This window comes from Vombatus ursinus, unplaced genomic scaffold (assembly GCF_900497805.2).
Source record: "Vombatus ursinus unplaced genomic scaffold, bare-nosed wombat genome assembly UNPS02014874.1, whole genome shotgun sequence".
In the NCBI taxonomy this organism is placed as follows: domain Eukaryota; kingdom Metazoa; phylum Chordata; class Mammalia; order Diprotodontia; family Vombatidae; genus Vombatus; species Vombatus ursinus.
Genome location: NW_020954652.1, coordinates 18,890,508 through 18,904,404, shown reverse-complemented (window position 1 = coordinate 18,904,404; position 13,897 = coordinate 18,890,508). Strand labels below are relative to the sequence as shown.

General features: G+C 40.2%; 1 protein-coding gene across 1 annotated transcript in view; it reads right to left on the bottom strand.

Annotated features, from left to right (window-relative positions):
- Nucleotides 1-216: 216 nt before the first annotated feature.
- E2F7 (E2F transcription factor 7) overlaps nucleotides 217-13,897 on the bottom strand; it is a 47,364-nt gene continuing 33,683 nt past the window's right edge. Inside the window, exons 10-13 of the mRNA XM_027842455.1 lie at nucleotides 12,038-12,533; nucleotides 10,799-11,069; nucleotides 6,532-6,929; nucleotides 217-3,505 (exon numbers count right to left, since the gene is read on the bottom strand). Of these exons, the coding sequence (XP_027698256.1) occupies nucleotides 3,335-3,505; nucleotides 6,532-6,929; nucleotides 10,799-11,069; nucleotides 12,038-12,533 (1,336 nt within the window). The 3' untranslated portion in view covers nucleotides 217-3,334. The remainder of the gene's footprint in view (nucleotides 3,506-6,531; nucleotides 6,930-10,798; nucleotides 11,070-12,037; nucleotides 12,534-13,897) is intronic.

Here is a 13,897-nt window from a genome sequence, read left to right as displayed (position 1 = left end):
ATTAAAATCCAGTGTTATTTTACTCCAATACAGTAAGATCTGAATACATGAAAGGGAATGGTAACCAATTTGCTATCATATTAGGAAAAAGAAAACAAAATATCCAACAAAAATAAACACCCACTAACAAACCACTTCTTACTTCAAAAATTTTTTATTGCTATTTCACAAAGTTTAATATTTTTCTAGAAGAATTAAAAAAAAATCAGTGTGCTTGTAGTAAATAAAATTATATGCAGTTATAGAGAACATAGCTAAGGAGAAGGAAGGAAAGGGAGAAATGATAGGAAGAAAGCTACAAGCAGCAATAACATTAATAACTACAGAAAACTAGCAGTGCAATAATATAAACAGCAAGCAGCTTTACATGGAGGAAAAAAAATACAGCTTTTTTAAATACAGAAATAGCACCTTTTTAAAAAGAACTTGAGAAATGTAAACTTGGTTGGTAGATTCAAGTATATAAGTTATGTCCCCAACACTTGTACCAGGATGGAAGGGTTTCACAAACCCTGGGCCATGTGTGCACCTTCCTCAGTGCAAATACAAAGACTGCATTGTCCTAGCAGCATTGCTGACATTTTTTTTCCTTTTACATTATACAGTGTTAGAGTCTAGATTGCCATTGCTTCTTTACTACTAAAAAAAAAAATCTCCCCCAAATTGAGTTCAGCAGCTCAAGTACTGAAAGGTATTCTGTTGGAGGCACTGTCCCCAAAAGTAATGATCTTTGTGGTCTCTTTTTATCAAGGCCACACCTTTAGAAGTGGATGTTGGATACTTTAGGAACCATGTTCTGGTCTTAGGTCGCCAAGTATGGCTGTCCCATCACCAGTCCTGCAGAAATGAGAGATATGGGATAGGAGGTTCTCGGGATCCCCCAAGATTCCAGGCATCCTTCCTACATGTTGTATCCCTCGTGGTTAGAGGCACACCATACAGGAAAGAGATACAAAGTGAGAGAGTAAAGGAATCAAGAAAAGATATTAAGTGGTGAGTTTTCAGGTACAGTGGGAAGATTGGGGTGGGGGACAGAAAGACAAAACAGTTTTGATATAAAATATAGGCCATCTCAGTGAAAACGTTACGGAGAAAATCTTATACTTGGCCTATGATAAAAAAAAAACTTGTACCCTGTACAGATTTATAGCCTATATATCACATTATCTACCTAATAAGGTCAAATCATTATCTATCTCTATTAGCTCAGGTTCATCTCTATCTTCAATCATTGATAGGACAGGGACTGAACCTGTGATTTCATTGACAGGGAGCTCCTAGGAGGAGGAAATTCCTTCTACCAACGCAGGTTGACACCTCTGTAATTTGCCATTTTAGAGAGTTGTCTGGAGCATGGGGAAATGAAGTGATTCACTCAGGTGTCACACACCTTGGCTCCAAGGTCAGCCCTCTCTTTCTCTCAATCACATGGGTGCTAACTGGTGGCCTCCAATAGTTCATCTCATTTTTCACATAGCAACAAAACTGCTGCTTTCTATTTATTTGTTTAGCTTCTAAGAGTTATTCAGAAGAGCGAATAAAAAAGAAAAAAGAATTATGTAAACTTTAAAAGTGTAGTGTCTATAAAACTTTAAGTAAAAAAAAATGGCATTTTTATTTAATGAAGCTGCCTACCTTGAAGGCTTTAAGATTATTATTACTTTCCTGTTTCATTCAGTAGAATGTAAGTTCTTGAGAAGAAGGATTATTTGATTTTTGCCTCTGTATCTCTAGCACCTAACATAGTGCCTGGCACAGGGCAGGTGCTTAATAAATGCTTGTTGAATTGGATTGGTTAATAAAAAGCTAATCAGACTCCCAGAGTCACTTAAATCAATATTTTAATTCTTTTTTTTTTTTGGATAACATTTTATTGGGACCAGGTTAGGGGATTCTAAATATCCAGGAAAAATAGCAGGGAAAAAAGGATAAATCTATTCTAAAGAGCGAATGAGATAAATGCCAGCACATTTAGAAATCAGCAGTACCCTTCTGGGCATCTTCATACTTGTTACAACAAAGTCATGTGGTTGATCAGAGGGATACAGTAGAAAGGCACTTGGACTACTGTTTATGACAATATATTCAAAACCTGTAAACTAACCATTCTTATTCCTCCCGAATATCAAACAATTCTCGTTTGAGTACTCTTAGATACTTAATTACAATGTACCTATTCTCTCCTTTGCCCCTTGCAAGAATAAAGAAATGAGTCAAAGAAAAGAGTGCTGGTTTTTCCTATACTAATTTATCCATCTTAAGTCATTTTCCTAATTTGGATACCTGGCAAAACATCCCAAGTTTCTTCCCCTCAGACATACTCTACAAGGAGAATTTCTACATTTCTCATTTGAACTCAACAGAAAGTGCTAGAAAGAATTTGCTCCCAATTGTTTCATTAAATTTCACATTGTGAAAAAGAATGTGGTAGTGGTGATGGGGTGTGGGTGGGATGGGATTGGTGGGAGGAGGGAAGGAAACTGAAAGTATGGGATTTGAAAACATAGCACCAAAAACTAACTTTTCACTTGGATACTTGAGCACTAACTATTGTCCCCCTATCTTTCACCTCATTTCTTACCTGCACAAATAATGTTAGTACAATTCATTTACACGACATATATCATAGCATGTTATTCTTCACAGTTATTCTGGTCTTAACTTTTTTTTTTTCACATGTATACATTCATCCATAGGTGATTAGGATTTTTAAGTATAGGGCAAATTACAGAGGAAATAGTATTAACATTCAAGTAGTCATGCCCTGAGAAAATCTGTTTTTCTGTAGTTGTAAACTTCTTTTTTTCTTCCCACTAAGTCCCATTTCAGGAACAAAATAAATACAAAAGTAGAATGTATAGATGATGCTGTCTTTAACCGACAGAGACTCAGAGAGCAGTTAAGTTTTTAATTGCAGAAAGTAATTGGTTTTACCACAGATTTACTCAGGGTAAGTTCAGTCTATGTAAAGTAAGGAATGATTACTCTAGTTAAGTGCTAGACAGCTCACCTTTTCCCAAACCACAAGACTCTGGTAGCTTCTTCAGTCGACTTAAGAGCAAGAAGACGTTGAAACCACAACTGTGAGTCAATGCTTTCACTGCTGTATAGTGTTTGTAACCTCATGGCTGTTAAATGAGCAATTAATAAAAAATTACTTTCAGGAATATGTATGACTTGAAAGGAGGGAGAGTTAACAGGACTAGTGGAAGAGAATGGGAAAAGATACTCTTAAGCTCTGTAGTATAAACAGCCCATTAGGGACTAGCATGCCCCTTATAACAAGTGTTAAGATCCCTGGTGGGTTTCTCCATTCCATGTGGCTACACTACAGTTAATCAGGACTGCCACTGGATATCTGGAGTCTCCTCTGGGCAGAGCTTAAATTTCTTTGACTCCCTTCAATTTTTCTCCAAGTCACAGGTTCTCCAAGGCTGCCAGGAGTTTTGAAGAAGGTCTCGCAGCATGGCGGCCGGATGCTCTTGGGTGTCATTGGGCCTGGTGACTATTTAGAAATGAAAAAAAGAAGTCAAGTCAGATCATAATCATCATGGTGCAACATGACCTATGAATCAGAATGTTAAACCAGTGTCCCTTATAAAACTAAGACGTTTTCTTAATATGAAGCAGCCTTCAAAGCCTCTGGATACTTGCTTGAAGGTTTTGGTCCTAATAATAATAATAACACTAAGAAGAAGAAGAAGAAAAGAAAGCAACCCCTCACCTGCCACTAGAATTAGAATAAATCCAAATAAAGGGATAGCTAGGAAGCTTGCTCCCAGTTTTATTTCTCATACACTTAGGTTGTCTCCTCTTCAACCTTAACTTTTAGGCTGTGTACAGACCCTAAAATCTCCAGGGCAACTTTTACTCTTTAACTGTATTAGTTTGCTTTTGAACATTCCTTGGTTGGTATGACTGAAGATTGGGTTTGGCCCTTTACTGGTGAGAATTAGGAAGAAACAATTCTGAAAAAATTAGGTGCACTGCAAATCTACGTGCATATAAACTGTGAAGAGTTTACAAGGGGCACAAAGGACCAAATAAGCTTTATACTATAATCCCGAAAAAACATGGCCACTTTAAAGAAACAGTGGATTTGGAGTCCTAAGACCCAATTTTGGCCCTGCCATTTACAAGCGTGTGATGAGGCAAGTGACCTCAACCTCAGTTTCCCCATCTATAAAATGAGGATAACATGTGAAGGATCTATGTCATGGTGGTTTTGTAGGTAATGTACCTGAAGCGGTTTTGTTTTTTGTTTTTTTTTTTTTAGGCAATTGGGCTTAAGTGACTTGCCCAGGGTCACACAGCTAGTAAGTGTTAAGTGTTTGGTCTGAGGCTGGATTTGAACTCAGGTCCTCCTGACTTCAGGGCTCTATCTACTGCACCACCTAGCTGCCCCTACCTGAAGCATCTTGCAAACCTTAATGTGACATGTATGTCTGTGTGTGAGAGCTGCAATCATTAAAATTTTCTCAGAAGCACAGAGACTTTTTAAAACTTTTATTTTTTTTTTTTCTAGGCAATAGGGTTAAGCGACTTGCCCAGGGTCACACAGCTAGTGAGTGTTATGTGTCCGAGGCTGGATTTGAACTCTCAGGTCCTCCTGACTCCAGGGCTGGTGCTCTATACACTGCGCCACCTGGCTGCCCCCAAAACTTTTACTTTAAACAAAGTGCCTCCACAATATAATATCTTGGAACCAGTACTTTGTAGTAATGATTGCTCCCATTTGTATAGTGTCTTAAGCTTGGCAAAATGTTTTACATACATCACTTCATTTGTTCCTCACAACAAACCTATAAGGGTAGGCACTGCTGTCATCTCCATTTGACAGATGAGGAAATGAAGGTCCAGAGAGAAGTGACCTGAGAAGGGTCATATAATTCTTAAGCATTGAACCCAAGTCCAGTTTTCTGTCCTTTACTCCATACAATTAGGAGTAAGAGGTATATGGATTGTCCTACCCTGGTTCTTCAAGGCTACAACAGCTGTAACCCAAGTGGGTTAAGTCTAGGGACAGACTTAACTTAATGTCTCCAGTTCAAAGACTGACTTAGCTAGACCTTCATCACTAGAAAGCTGGCCAACAGATAATGCTGTGTTTTGGACATGGTGATCTATGCTACAGATAAACAAATCAACCCTTAGTCGCGGGCCGCTGCCTTCTGCTTTGATCGTGATGGTGGTGCTAGAAAAGAGGAAAGAGGGTAAAAGGTCGAAAAGAGGGCAAAAGGGGCTAAGAATTACACAATTCTGAGACTAGGAATTATTTCATTATTTATTATTATTATTTTAATATTTATTATTTTAAACACTGATACTCTTAATATAGAAGCTTTGTGCAGTGACTAATGAGCTGGCATACTATTGAAGGAATCCTGAAGACCTGGGTTCAAATCCAGGTTCATACATAATATCAACAGAGTTGTTTTGAGGGCCAAATGAGATAATAATTATAAAGTGCTTGGCATAGTGTCTGGCACAGAATAAGTGCTACATACATCTTAGCCATTATCACTGTTACTACAATTGCAGTAATCTCATATCAAGACAAGTGGCAGGGCCAAAATTTGAATCTGGGTCTTAGGACTCCAAATCCACTGCTTCTTTAAAGTGGCCATGTTTTTTCAGGATTATAGTATAAAGCTTATTTGGTCCCCTGTACCTCCTGTAAACTCTACTCAGTTTATATGCACGTAGATTTATAGTATACCCAATATCCATCAAGATAACAGATGCCCAAGTGATAGAATTGCTGTACCCCTGAAATACTTGAAACAATCCACCAGAAGGCCTCTGCCCCACAAAGTGACTCTCCTGTGCATGATTTAGATTCTGAGAAAGATGCGCATGAGAATTATATGAGGAGAGAACCTGCGAAAGACTTGGGATCTACATTGGTGAGGCAGTAGATGCACAAAGGGTGTTGGACTTTGGAATCAGAGAACGTGGGTTCAGATCTAGGCTTTGTCCTTTACTACCTGTATGACCTTGAACAGCCTGCTTCATCTTTCCGGGCCTCAGTTCCCTCTTCTATAAAACGAAGGGGCTGGACAAGATAATCCTTATGTCCCTTCTGTCTCTAAAGCTACAATCCTATGAATAGCAACATATAAAGTATATAAAAGCCAGAGAGGTAAGCTACATGTGGAGGAGGGAGAGGGGAGCATGTATTAGATAAGCAGCTGTACTTGGATTTAGGAAAACCTAGGTTCAAATCTTATTCTCAAGAGACTCACTTGCTGTACGACCATGGACAAATAATTCAACCTCTCTAGGCTTCAGTTTATCTATCTGTAAAATAAAGGTATTGGTCTTGAGGACCTCATGGTTCTAAATCTATAATTCTATACACAACATTTGTTGGCGTGGCTGAGCCCAGCCCAATTCCTGACAACCGCCCTCCAGAAGGTCCACAGGAAGATAACACTATTTCCCCTCATCTCTGAATCTCAGAAAACAATAGCCTTTCTGTAATTAAAACTGTTAATTGTTATTTAGTATAAAAGTATTATTAGGACTCACCTGGGGTAGTTTCATAATTGTTACCAGGTGACCCATGCAAATAGGGGAATCAGGCGTGATTGTATTACGGGACCTGGATGCCCCAGGGCTTAGGTTAACTGGAGACTGGCCTGGATGTTGTGGTTCCGTGGATGGGACTTTTGATGTCTTTGGATTAACCATGTTGGTGCCAACAAGGAGCTGACTTGATGATCTGAGGCCTGGTAAGCCAAAATTCACTGGGCCAGAAGAAGGCACTGGACTGTTGATTGCCGGAGAATAGAAAAAAGGCACTGGGGCCAGGGCTGTAGACGGCACAACCATGCATGGAACATGGAGAGAAGTCAACTGACTTGGAGATGGTCCAACAGCATTGGCAGCCTGGTGGGCAGGCAGCAGGAAATTAAAACCATTTAATCCTAAAACGACACAGGAGAATTAGTGCTACTTAGTATTCAGAAAGGCACGATGAGGCACGCTAAAGGAGAACAGGAGGAAGGGATTCCACCAAGGAGAGATGTCATAGGAAGGAAAGTTGGGCTGATTACAGGTCAAAGGCAAGGACAGACAGGCAGCCAGGATTCTCAACTTATACTTCTTTGTGATTTTAGGAGAACCTGAGGAAGGCTTCCAGCACTTTGCGTAGACCCCTTGTAGTGAACTTATGGGAGAATGTGGATAAGATCTGCATAAAATGGGCAGAAATCTGCATTGTTGGCATGAAGTCCCAAGTTGGTAACACCACAGATGTATCTAGAGGCAGCTCGGTGGCTTAGTGGATAGAGTGCTGTACCTGGAGTCAGAAAGACTTGAGTTCAAATCTGGTCTTAGACAATTACTAGCTCTGTGGCCCTAGGCAAGTCACTTAGCTTCTTTGTGCCTCAGTCTCCTCAACTATAAAATGTGGATAATAATAGCACCAAAGGTGTTGTGAGAATTAGATGATATAATACAAGTAAAGCCTTTAACACAGTACCTGGCACAAAGTAGGTGCTCAATAAATGCTTCCTTCTTTCCTCCCTCCCTATTTGAGCATCCCATATCAAAACAGACTTGCATTCCAATTTCTTACTAGCAGTGTGATCTTAGCTGTCTCTTTACATTTTAAGACTCACTTTCCTTATTTCTAAACAAATAAACAAAAAAAACCTCACCAAACCCCCAAAAGACTTATGGTGGGAGGGCATTTGACTGATGGCCTATAAGGTCCCTTGCTGATCTGCATCTATGATCCTAAACTCATGTCCTTTTTAGCTCTTAGGGATGGGAAATTCAATATAAATGAACTAGTGAAGAATTTCTAAGTAAAAACAATGTTAGCAAATACTACAGATCTCTGCCCCAGTCGTACTTTGATAGATTATAGAAGCATAGAGGTGAATCTCAGTTCCTGGGGGCTATGTCAATGAAATAAAAGGTCTTATCAAGCTGGAAGGGCTTTGAGAATAGGCTTGACAAGGACCATCTGCTTATGCTCAGTACAGGAGCAGAGATGATTAAAAAAGGAAAATGGACAATTGCTGGAGGGGCTGTGGGAAGACAGGCACACAAATGCACTGCTGGTGTAGCTGTGAAGTGGTACCACCATTATGGAAAGCAACAACAATAACAGCTGCATTAGGCAGCATGTTGCTTACAAAGCGCTGAAGAAATGTAATTTGATCCTCACAACAACCCCTGGGAGGTAGGTGCTATTATTATTCCTATTTTATAGATGAGGAAACTGAGTCAGACAGAGGTTAAAGTGATTTCCCCAGGGTCACATAGCTTGTGAGGCCAGATCTGAACTCAGGTCTTTGTGACTATAGGTCCAGTACTTTATCCACTGGGCCACCTAGTTGCTTCTAAGTAGAATTCAGCAAGAATGTGTGTCTGACATCCAAAGGAACAGCCCAGACAAATTTGGAGACAGTCATCCCTGAGTTGAAACCTGAATCCAACAATATGTTGTTTATAAGAGATACACTTGAAACAGAAAGACACACACACACACACACACACACACACACACACACACACACACACAGAGTTAAAATAAAGGGCTGGAGCAGAATTTATTATGCTTCAGTGGAAGTAAAAAAGTTAGGGATAGCAATCATGATCTCAGACAAAGCAAAACCAAAAACAGACCTAATTAAAAGGGATAATCAGGGAAACTACATTTTGCTAAAAGATCCGTAGACAATGAAGTAATGTAAAAAAATTTTTACAGCAAGTTTCTCTGATAAAGACCTCATTTCTCAACTACATAATGAGTATAAAACTAAGTCAAATTTATAAAATAAGAGCCATTCCCCAAATTGATAAATGGACAAAAGGATATGAACAGGCAGTCTTCAGAAGAAAAAATTAAAACTATTGATAGTCATATGAAAAATACTCTAAATCACTATTGATAAAGAAAGGCAAATTAAAACAACTCTGAGGTACCACCTCACACCTATCAAAAATGACAAATGCTGGAGGGGATGACGGAAAAATAGGTACACTAATGAACTATCGGTGGAGCAGTGAACTGGTCCAACTATTCTGGAGAACAAGCTGGAATTGGGCCCAAAAGTCTATAAAATCATTAATACCCTTTGACCCAGCAATACTACTACTACTAGGTCTGTATCCAAAAGGAAAAGGAACTATATGTACAAAAATATTTATAGCAACAATTTTTGTGGTGGCTAAGAATTGGAATTGGGCAGCGAGGAGGTACAGTGGATAGAGAACTGGGCCTAGAGTCAGGAAGACTTGAGTTCAAATCTGGTCTCAGACACTAACTGTGTGATCCTAGGCAAGTTACTTAATCCTGTTTGCCTCAGTTTCCTTACCCATAAAATGAGCTGGAGAAGGAAACAGCAAACCACTCCAGTACCTCTGCCAAGAAAACCCCAAATGGGATCACCAAGAGTTGGATGTGAATGAACAAGAACAAAGAACTGGAAATCGAGGGGATGCTTTTCAATTGGGGAATGGCTGAACAAATTGTGGCATATGATTATGACGGGAGAACTAGTGTGCTGTGGGAAATGATGAGGGGGATAATTTCAGAAAAATATGGCAAGACCTATACAAAATGATGCAAAGTGAGAAGAACTGAGACATCATTGTGCACAGTGATAGAAATGCTCTAATGAGAAAGACCAGGCTTACTCTGATCAATACAATGATCCACGACAATTCCAAAGGACTCATGATGAAAAAATGTTATCTGCCTCCAGAGAGAACTGATGAACTGTGTGAGTGCAAACTGAAGCATACTTTTCTCACTTTATTCTTCCTGCTTTTTTTGGAAATGTGGCTAATAAGGAAATGTTTTGCATGATTTCACATGTATAATTGATATCATATTGCTTGCCTTCTCAATGGATGGGGGAGGAGATGAAGGAGAGGATTTGGAAATCAAAATTTAAAAAGAATGTTAATAATAAGCAATAAATTAAAAAAATTAAAGGATCATGCACCAAGGCTAAGAGAGACTACAATCTGGTTTGGTAGAAGAAATGCCAGTAGCAGGCAAATCTCAAACTTTTTTAAAGTCATGAAAAATAACAAACACCTAAGTCACAGATGTGGAAACTAAAGAATGTCAAAGAAATATCTTGGCAACTGGAATAGTTTCATGCTCTTTATTTGTTTGTCTTTCAGAAATGGGTTTCTAGCATTTCTGGGCTTTAATGTTAGCACAGGGTAGCATTAAACTATCTTACCAGGTTGTTTCAAGAATGTGTCCTGGGCCAAGAGGGTCTACCAGGAATCCTAACGATTAGCTAGCATTACTCACCAGAATAATGATCATTGCTAGGATTATCAAGGGTGGAGTACCTTCTTCTGTGAAGTTTGGATTCAGTCGAAGGGCTGCACTTGAGGACCCAGAGGACCACCTGTGGCCTTGAGGCTACAGGTTCCCCCTTCCTGGATTAGCTAATACCAGATTCAGTTAAGCTCCCTACAGAAAAGAACACAGTGCCTGGCACACAATTAGTGCTTAATAAATGCTTGTTAGCTGACTGGATTTTTCACATCTCATCTTACTTATCTGTTCAGTATCTTTGAAGTACAAGCTGCCATTATCTTAATTTTATAGGTAGAGGAAACATGGCCTCAGGAGGTTGTCACACATGATTTGGAGTGAGAAAGAGGCCAAGAGATGATGTGCATCTCGGGCCACAGATTACCCAGTGACTAACAATGCTTGGGTGACACAAATGAAATTTAAAAAAAGAATCAACCCACCAGCTTAAGAGATATGAACATAAGAGACATAAGGTTTCTAGAATGTTTCCCTGTTTCTTACCAGGCGCAGACTGCACATAAAGATATTGTGGCTGAGACGGATCTTTGGTGTTTTCTTCAGAGAGATTTTCTCTTTCTTTTGAAGACTTTTCAATGTCTGCATTTCTCAAAGGATTCTTCCTCTTAGGGGTAGCTAGGCACTGGATTGTAGTTTTTCTTGCTGCCTCCACAGCAAGGGGCATTTCTGGGTACCCCTGAAAAGCTTCTAAGGGCATGGTACCTACACTACCAATACTCCCGGGAGAGGCAACATCGGTAGAGTCTGTGAGTTTCTAAGCAAAACCAAATTGAAGAACAAATACGAAAGTTAAAAAACAAAACAAAACAAAAAACAGCCAGCCTACCTCCATTACTAGGCCTAGCCTTCTCAAAACACAGCATTAAAAGTGAAAACATTTTTGCAGCCATTTGCACTCTGTGCTAACTCAGCTGTGGGTCAACTCAATAGTTTGATTAAGCTGTCCAACACCTAATCAGGCATGATTAGGCACACAGTAAGTGCTTAATAAATGCCTGTTGATTGGATGACACCTAATCCTTGGATGTCACTTTGTAATTTCCAAAATCTTTCCTTCATTTATTATTCTTGGAAAATTTAAAAAAAAAGGTGAATTAGAATTCTCGTTTCAAATACTCATGATCCAATTTCACAGAATCACAGACTAAGAACTCAGATCTACAGATCTCAGTGGCTGCCTATATTAAAACAAACCTCTTCTACAACATGCCTGATTAGGTGTTGGACAGCTTTTTGAAGCCCCTAGCTACCAAGAGGGGCAGTCCAGCCTCTCCTGAGGCGGCCCATGTCATGGGCGGGCTCTCAATATTGGGGTGTCCCCCCCCAAGCCTGCATTGCCTCCTTTGTAACATTCGCCCCTTGTTGCTGGCTCTGCCCAGGTGCACCAGCAGCACAAACTGAATCTCTCTTACAGCTCTCAAGTTCTCCCCAAGTTTTCTCTAAAGGTATTTCTTAAGATATACTCTATGGTAGCCTCTTAAATAGTGGGTCTTTTAGGGAAGGAGTTTTTTTTAAAATAGGCTTTTAAGGAAGTGCATTTAAGCTCCAAATATACCAGGGACATGTAATAACTTAAAGGCAGATACGCCTAATGACTCCTTTCCTCCCCTCTGCTTCCCCTCGCCCCCTTTCTAAGGTAAAGCAGTAGCTTATTCACTTCTTTGGCTGCTAAAAACACTCTGGGTTAATCAGATGCAGACAGGGGCCCCCTCTTTCCTTTACCTTGGGCAACACCAGCGAGAGCGGGCCATCCTCAATCTCTGTGCTCTGTCTCTTAGCAGCTGGCTCCTGAGCTTGCTGAGGCCTGCGCTTGTGAGAGCTCACAAGGGGAAGAGCTGACAGTTCCGTGGAGAAGCAGGAGGTCTGTGCCACGTCGGGAGTATCCCAGCCCTTGTCTGGTTTGGGGTGGCCTTCCTGGAGGCTTCCATATAGCATGAAGAGAGAAGTAGAGGGAACATAGACCAAAGGTTGATTGGGGAGCACGGTGGGCTTCAAGCTCTCTGCTTTGGAGGCTGTGGGAGTGGGTACGAGAGCTACGTGTCCATCGAGACCATTCTGCAGATGAATTGGCGACAGGTCTGCTGGGGCATTAGAGAATACTTGGTGGGATAATGGATGAAAGCAATATTCTGAGTCCTGAGGATGACCTGGGAAAGGAGGAACAGGGTCGAGCTTGCCTGATGAGTGTAACATCTTTTTACTGATACATCCCTGATTCCTGAAATAGAGAAGAAAATGATTATTTTAATGTACATACAGGCTACCTTGAGAATTCTGTGTTCTAGAAGAGTGTAATGACATGGTCATGACATGCCCCCCAATGCATGGTAAATCCAAAAAGAAATTAAATTTTGGACTGCAATTTCTGGGGGGGAATGATAATTTTTCACTTTTGAAAAATAAATTTTATTGATATTTTTTGTTTTGATATCACCTACATTTCCCACTGTAGCCATCATATTCAACACATGTGAATGTGATTTTTTAAAAAAATTGATAACTGTATTTCAATATAATTAGTTTCCTTTGTATTTTATTTTATGCATATAAAAATATGATTCTGGGAAGGGTTCCTTGAGCTTCACCAGACTGCCAAATGGGTATAGGACACACAAAAAAGGTTAAGAACTCCTGAAAAGTAATCTAAAATGAAGAAAAAGAGGAAGAAAAAACTTTATAAAACTAATCAACAAATCTAAAAGTTGATTTTATATGCAATATTCCACACACACAATTCCTCATCTCTGCAAAGAGAGGTGTCTTCAGTGATTTATCTTGAAGTTTTGCTCAGGCTAATATTAAAAGCAGGCAGCTAGGTGGAGCAGTGGCTAGAGGCCTAGAGTCAGAAGACTCAACCTCCTGAGTTCAAATTTGAACTAGCTGTGTGACCACGGGCAAGTCATTTTGTCCTGTTGCCTTGGTTTCCTCATCTGTAAAATGGGCTAGAGAAGGTAATGGCAAACCACTCCAGTATCTTTGCTAAGAAAACCCCAAAAGGGGTCACAAAGAGTGACACAGCTGAAAACGACTGAACAACAACAATATTCAATGTGGGAGGGAGCGTGGTGTAATGGATATAGAGCTCGCCTGGGAGTCGAGAAGACCCGAGTTCAAGTCCTGCCTTTGATACATTATGGCTGTGTGACCCTGAATGATGTAACACCATCTTTCAGTGCCCCAGCTTTCCAAGACCATAAATTGCTCTGCATGTGCTCGTCCAAATCAGAGGGAGTTCCTCATTAGGACCAGTGAAATCAAAGGTCTACTAATAAAAAAATTAAAATCACTCTGCCAATACCCAGGACATGTTGTTGCTGTTTGTCCTTGGTTCTCGAAGAGGACCATGGCATCGGGAAGGTGATGCCGTGGCTTTCAAGTGAATTGGATTTCAGTGAGGGAGGGCTGTGCAAGGTCACCAGCCTCACTTTCTCCTGTGGAGCCATCTCACCAAAAACTAAGGGCAGAGAAAATGGCCCAGATGTGAGCTGGCATGCTGGAACTCCTGCTAGATTTGGGATCTGGGGATCTGGGTTTGAATTCTGGCTTTGCTGCTTTGTGACTGTGGGTGAGTTTACTTAATTT